This window comes from Scylla paramamosain, chromosome 37, assembly GCF_035594125.1.
Source record: "Scylla paramamosain isolate STU-SP2022 chromosome 37, ASM3559412v1, whole genome shotgun sequence".
NCBI lineage: Eukaryota > Metazoa > Arthropoda > Malacostraca > Decapoda > Portunidae > Scylla > Scylla paramamosain.
The window spans coordinates 2,975,001-2,982,500 of NC_087187.1; the positions used below are offsets into that span (position 1 = coordinate 2,975,001).

The 7,500-nt window shown below is 52.6% G+C and overlaps 1 protein-coding gene across 1 annotated transcript in view; it reads left to right on the top strand.

The window, feature by feature from the left end:
* The window catches only part of LOC135091211 (mucin-22-like), a gene marked incomplete at its 5' end in the record, with an annotated part of 20,672 nt that overhangs the window by 1,381 nt on the left and 11,791 nt on the right, over window positions 1–7,500 (top strand). The window contains 2 exons of the mRNA XM_063988655.1: window positions 1–5,240; window positions 5,615–5,851. The exon at window positions 1–5,240 is cut by the window's left edge and continues 1,381 nt beyond it. Coding sequence (XP_063844725.1) covers window positions 1–5,240; window positions 5,615–5,851 — 5,477 coding nt within the window. The remainder of the gene's footprint in view (window positions 5,241–5,614; window positions 5,852–7,500) is intronic.

The window sequence follows — 7,500 nt, forward strand, 5'->3', positions numbered from 1 at the left end:
AGGCAGTCAACAAAGTAACGGAACAGGTAGATCAACAGGGCATACATGGAGGTGTCTTCAGGCCAGGTAACGGAGGACAGGCTTTCACCGCCACTACTGCTGCTGCTACTGACGCTGCCACTACCGCAAGCAGGCACGACCCGACCTCTACTGATGCTGGGACGATGAGTGATGTGGAGGTGACGACTGCTTTGTCTCTTGAGGTGAATGAAGGTGGTGATGATAGTGGTGATGACTCCGCTTCTGCTGTTTCTGCTATCAATGCTCCTCCGACTACTACCACTACTACTGCCTCTGCTACTACCACTACTACTACTCCTACTGCGACTACTACAGCAAGCCAGCGAGTCGTCGACACAACAATACGACCCCCGCAGAAGGAAGAGGAAGAACGGGAGACACCAACAATTATGACTCCTGCTACCACCACCACTACCACCACCACCACTACTACTACCACCACCACTACCACTCCAACCACCACGGCAAGGACACAAGGGAACAAAGGAAACATCTTCGACCATATAATCGACGCCCTTACCGCCGCCCTGGAGGAGGACATTGAGAAAGAGGATGAAGAGGACGAGAGTGACGAAGATGCCCCTGAGAAGAGTGACATGAAGACGAAAGTACACGAGGCAGTACCAAACGTCGTATACTACCCGAAGAAGCAACTCACGCCGGCGGTGCAGAAGGAGGCGCAGGCTGAGGCACAGACGGGGACACGGAAGAAGGCACAGAGGGACGAACAGGCGCAGGAGACACAGAAAACGCAGGAGGAGAGGATGAAACTAGCAGAGGCGGAAATCCAGGCGATACAGAAGGACGCACAGAGGCTCATGCAGGATATACTGAAGGAGGCACAGACGCAGGCGCAGAAGGTGTCACTGAGGGAGGGACAGGTGATACTGACGGAGGCACAGAGGAGGATACAGCAGGTACAGGACGCGGCAAGGGCAGAGACGGCGGCTATTCTGCAGAAGGCGCAGAAGGCGAACCCCGAGACCAACACAGAAATAAAGACCCAAAACGACGCCGAGGAGGAAGTAACGACCACATACGACTCCATACACGACGAGAACGGACAAAACATCACGCAAAACGACAACTTCAAAGGATACGACTACTACGAGTACCTGGTGGACTCTCTAGTGGCCCAGGAACGACCTTACCCCTACGACCCCCTCCTTGATGACCCCATAAGTACGACCATACCCCCTAACCGGTTTTTGTACCCTGGTCTCGAATTAACTTACGAACGACACGAGGACGACCTGAAGGCCAAAGAAGGTGAAGTGCTGGAGGAAGATACGACCACGAACCTTCCCACGACCACAGATATCAGTTCTACACTTCTTAGGGACGTGAACGACCTCCCGGAAGAACTCAAGGTGCCCCTGGTCGTCCTCCGCAACCAGGGGATGATGGACGACCTCCTCAGTGGTACAAGGGACACAGAGGTCGTGGATAACGAAGGCCAGGTCGTCATTAAAGAACAAGGCAGCAAGGTAGTAATCAGCACTCCTCTGTACGACTCTACCACGACGACCATCACCACGCAGGAGTACCAGGACACTACAGTACTGCCAGACCCATCTCTCGTCACGACCACGATGACCCAAGATGGAGACACAGAGCACCACGACTCCAAGACAAGAGACGACCTGCCAGTGGATGAAGATGTGCAGTACGACACGGGTGACTTGGAACGACTCCACGGCGACACGACTGAGGGGTTGTGGTCGTACTTGCTGCGCACGGACAGGCCCTGGAGCGAGACTGACAGTAACTTCACACCCACACCCACAACTACAACAACAACCACAATCTTGCCTGACGAAGAAGCCACCACTATTTTCACCACTACCACAACTACCACCGCCAGTGCAGAACCAGAACTGGCTACCATTCTCATTCCGTTTTCTTTCGTCAAGTACCTCGGGCAGGACTCGAAGACAGAAAACGAGGGAGTGGAGGCTGGCGAAGTTGGGTTACCTGACGGAGGGGCTGCAGGAGGTACTGGTGATGTAACGGAAGAAAACGGCCACACAGCTTACAGTGAAGACCAGATACCCGGATATAGCGAACAGGAAACGGTTTATAGCGAAAAGATGGAGGTGGATGACAAAACTGAGGGGAATAAAGGAGGAAGCGCTGATGATGGGAGCCTGTTGGTCAAGCTTAACGAAGGCGAGGCAGTCTATAACGAAGATGGTATGACTTATGACGAAAAGGGAGCAGAAAATGACAATACAGCCGATTTTAACGATGAGAAAGATGCTTATGATGTAGCCACGCATAACGAAGATGACGCAAATCATAAAGAAAAAGAAGAGGCTGAGGATGACAAGAAACACGATTATAACGAAGAGGAAATCACAAGAGTCCAAGATTTACTGACATTCGACGGAAACAAACTCGCGAACAACGAAGACAAGACGGCGGGTAGTGAGGATAACATGGCTGGTAGTGAGGACAATACGGCTGGTAGTGAGGACAATACGACAGGTAGTGAGGACAATACGACGGGTAGTGAGGACAATACGGCAGGTAGTGAGGACAATACGGCGGGTAGTGAGGACAAGACGGCAGGTAGTGAGGACAATACGGCGGGTAGTGAGGACAATACGGCGGGTAGTGAGGACAATATGGCAGGCAGTGAGGACAATACGACGGGTAGTGAGGACAAGACGGCAGGTAGTGAGGACAATACGGCGGGTAGTGAGGACAAGACGAACTATGGTCAAGACAAGTGGAATGAAGACAAGACTCCGGGTAGTGAAGACAAAGCGAGTTATAGCGAAGACAACCCCGCCAGCCCCGCGCAGGAGGAGGACGCAGCCTTAGCAGGAGGGGACACAGAGGGCGCGACTCTTGAATACGAGAGCAAAGACGAGGCAGACGAGGAGCCCAGTAATGCAGGAACAGTTACCGAGACCCTGAACATAAAATACGAAGGAGACGCAGAATTCAACGCAATGTTCCCGAATTACGGCGCCGAGACTCAGGATATCATTGACCACCTACCGGATCAAGTGCAGAATCCGAACCTAGGCGGATCTGTACCGAATTATGCGGAGGAGAAAACGGATTTGAGTGAAGTAGTACCAGAATACGTGGAAGAGAACCCGAATCTAAGCGAAGCAAAACCGGATTACGTGGGAAACACGGATCTAACCGAATCTTTACCGGATTGCGTGGAAAAGAATCCGGATTTCAGCGAATCTGTACCGGACTACGGGGAGAGAAGCGAGACAGAAAACCTGAGTAAACTGAAAGACGCTGTGCCGATTGGAGTGATAAGAGGAGGAGGAGGAGGAGGAGGAGGAGGAACGGAAGAAGAACTGGCAGCATCAGAAGGAGGAGGAGGAGGAGGAGAAGAATTCAGTGCATCAGGAGCAGGTGTTGGCGAAGAGAAAGACGAAGAAGGTGGTGTTGATATAGAAGAAGTACGAGGAGGAGGAGGAGGAGGAGGAGGAGGAGGAGATGCTGGTACTGCTGCAGAAGAAGAAGAACGAGTACATGGAGTAGGAGAAGGAGGTATTGGTGCCCCAGTAAAAGGAGTTAGAGGAGAAGGAATACACTTAGGAGGCGCAGGAGGAGGAGCAGGCGCGGAAGGTCACAGCGATAAGGAGGCCGCACTCCCCGCCTTCCTCCCAGACGGTCCGTTTTTCATTAACCTGCCGGGCACACCCAACGCCGTGCCTGTATTCCTTACTGTGGAGCCGGTGCGCGTCAACTACGTGCCCGCCGACCAGGAGGGAGGAGGAGAGGGAGAGGAGGAGGATGTAGGAGGAGGAGGCATAGCAGAACGAGTTAGTGGGGAAGATAAAATGGATACTCAGAAAGAACCACAGGAAACTGGAGGGGAAAAAGTGGATGAGGATGAGGTGGTGAAGGAGGAGGTGGAGGAGGAGGTGGAGGAAGGAAGCCCAAGCCGTGAGATCCCCGCGAGTACTTCCTCCTCCTTCGGGTCACTAATGAACGGCATCTACCGGATTCTGGACGACGCCTCGGCTGCCATAAACGAATACACGAACACACAGAGCCTCCCGCATCACCCCAACCACCAGTATCCCCACCCACCCCTCCCCCACCACCACCCCCACCACCCGCACCACCAGTACCAGCAGGAGAACCAGTGGAAGGCGACGCAGCTCAAGGAGAAACTACAGGAGACCAAATACAGGCTTGAGACTCATCATCACTTAGAGGAAGAGAGCGAGGGACACAAGGAAGCGCCCCACGAGTCCTCCTCCTTCGTTCCGTCGCGTACCATACCAGACCCGTTCTTCCTGATGGAGGCGCCGCAGCTGGGTACCCCTACCGCCTCCCCCGAGAAGCCCCCAGTGAGTGAGGACGCGGAGACGCACAAGGGGGAGGATTACGCGGTTCAGGTGACTAGTAAATTCGGTATTGATACTGAAGAAGGGCAGGGAGGAGGTGACAAGGGCACGGTCAAGTACAAAGGGACTGTAGAGGATGTCAGCCCAGTGAGAAATCCCGCTAGAGGCGCTGTACAGAACGCGGGGCCCATGGAGAGGCAAGGAACTGACGAAGGCGCTGAAGGCACGGAGGAGAGTGAGACTGGAGTGACGGAAGGTGACGTAAATGTGACGGCCAGTGACCCTGACCTGGTGTATGGTGACGCTGCCTCTCTGGCCTCGCACTCCCTGTCCTCGCCACCCTCACCCTCCTCCTACACCTTCTCCACAGCCCACACCCCCATCAAGCACGACGCGTTCCAGGGACTCAACCTTGACATGCTCACAAACCGGGTCTTTCAGCTACTAACGCCACCACCACCTTCACAATCAGAGGACCGCCTTAACCCACAGTATACCCCCTTCCCCATCACTACTAACCCCCCTCGCACCACGCCCCCAGCCACCACCGTCAGTCACCTCCCCAGTATGGAGTTCTCCCCAATACCAGAGGCGGATTTCGAGGACGCCTTCTCCCCAGCTGCTCTCCCAGAGGCTCCTGACGGCGAGAATGCGATAGTGGAGGCCGTCAGTCCCCCCAGGGTAATTGGGGGCACGCCTGTCTTCTCTGCGGAGGATAATTCCATCAGAAGGGTCTCCGCGGCACCCCTCAGGATAGCGGATGAGGGTCTCTATGGCGCGCCCTCTCAGGCCACGAAGGAGGCGCTGACGGAGGAGGGTGAAGGTGCTGGTGGCGATGGTGGTGATGGTGGTGGTGCAGGAGGGCATGGCACGGACCTCACGGCGCACAAACAGGTATGTGTACGTGTGTGTGTGTGTGTGTGTGTGTGTGTGTGTGATGGGGGGGAGGGAGAGTTAAACACGTACACGCATGCTGATATATACATACGTACATACACACATGCATTCTCACGGAGCAGATCAAGTTTGCAGATCGGAAATGCCACACACACACACACACACACACACACACACACACACACACACACACACACACACACACACACACACACACACACACACACACACACACACACACACACAATCATAAACGATACAAACTCATTCAAAATAACATTAATTTTTTCCTCCCTCTCCTCCCTTTCCTCCTACATCCCTCCTCCTCCTCCTCCTCCTCCTCCTCCTCCTCCTTCTTCTGCTCCTTCTAGGTATGGTCCTTCCCTCAATCACGCGAGGAGACCCCATGGATGCCAGCAACAAACACACACAAGGAGGAGATGAAGGAGGAGCAGCAGCAGGAGGAGGAGCAGCAGGAGGAGGAGGAAGAAGAGGAGGACGTGGCCTTACCAACACCAAGAGTTAATTTCTCCCCGCGAAAGTACACTGCCTTTAACTCCGCCAGTGACATACCAGGAATCAGCCCCCTAACCTTCTCCCGCAGGCTGGTTAGTGAAATGGAGGTCTTCAGGTGGCGCAGGGACGTAGCAAGGGTGCGGGGATGAGGTCCTTAGGGTTAGCAATCAAGATGGGACAAGGTTAAGAGGGGTTTGTTAGAGGTACTGTTGTGTCCTTAGGGATGTAACAAGGGTGATTAATAAGGGGTCTGTTAAGGGTAGTTTTGTGTCGTATGGGATGTAACAAGGGTGATTAATAGGGGTCTGTTAGAGGTACTGTTGTGTTCTAAGGGATGTCACAAGATCCTCAGGGTTATTAATCAGGGCAGTTCAAGATTAAGAGGGGATCTGATTGAGGTACTAAAGATGATATACACAAAATCCTCAGGGTCAGTAACGAAGACAGGTCAAGATTAAGAGGGGACCTGATGGGGGTACTAAAATGTCCTAAGGGATGTAACAAGGGTGTATACGAGATTCTAGGGTTAATAATCAGGATAGGGGCAAGATTATAAGGGGACCTGATGGGGATACTGAAGTGTTCCAGGGGATGTAACTAACACTGAAAAAAAAAAAAAAACATTTGCATTTTTATCACTCAGGCGTATACTAGTTTCCTCAATAATACCTTTCAATAACCTACTAAACTTACACACACACACACACACACACACACACACACACACACGTGCGCACGGGTGTAGGTGACGTCACAGAGCCAACAGGTAACAAAGGAACGGTAATTACGAGTTTTGCAATCAAGGAACCCAAGAGGCCCAGTTTCCCTTATATGTCTCGGTGCGGTTTGCGAATATTTGAAACTTTTTGTGTTTCGCTTAGCTGTGGCCCTGCTGGGGGAAAAAAGAGAGGAACTGGTAGACCTAACTGTACTGAGGACGAGGCTGGCTGGGCTGGACTGGGCTAGCTTGTGCTGTGCTAAGCTGCCTCAGGTGCCTCAGGTGGGGACAGGTGTGTACTGGTACGTGGGAATACTGGTGGTGGTGGTGGTGGTGGTGGTGGTGGCGGTAGTGGTGGTGATTCTCCCTCCAACACCTTAAAATTACTTAAAAAATAAAGAGAAAGAACGAAAGAAAGAAAGATGCAAGGCTGAAAAGTGTAGTAACAGAAAAGCAAGTAAACAAATAAATATACAAATAAAAAAAATGCAGACGAAACACCACCACCACCACCACCACCACCAGAAAAATTACAACGAGAGAGCTGGTGATAGTGACGGTGTTGGTGGTGGCTGTGGCGGTGCTGTCAGGCCTCACTTCTCGGTACTGTAGTGACCCTGGGCACTCGAAGCCTACACCACGGGCAACACACACAGAAAGAAGTGGAATTACACCTCCAAAAAAATATATATAGAGTAACATAACGGAATTTGCCTTGTAGAGCCCAAAGGAAAACACGACCCCGCTGGTGTGTGTGTGTGTGTGTGTGTGTGTGTGTGTGTGTGTGTGTGTGTGTGTGTGTTCAGATTAGCGGTGGGAGGAAATGATGATTGATAACTAACTGATTGATACTGTCGGTGGTGCTGGAGGAGGAGGAGGAGACAGAGAAGGAGGCAGAGGAGGAGGCAGAGAAGGAAGCAAGGGCGGTTGAGGAGGAGGAGGAGGAAGAGAAGGAGGAAAGACAGGTTAGGAAAAGAGAACTGGGTAAACTGGACGATGCTATGACAGTTAAGAAGCGGGAGG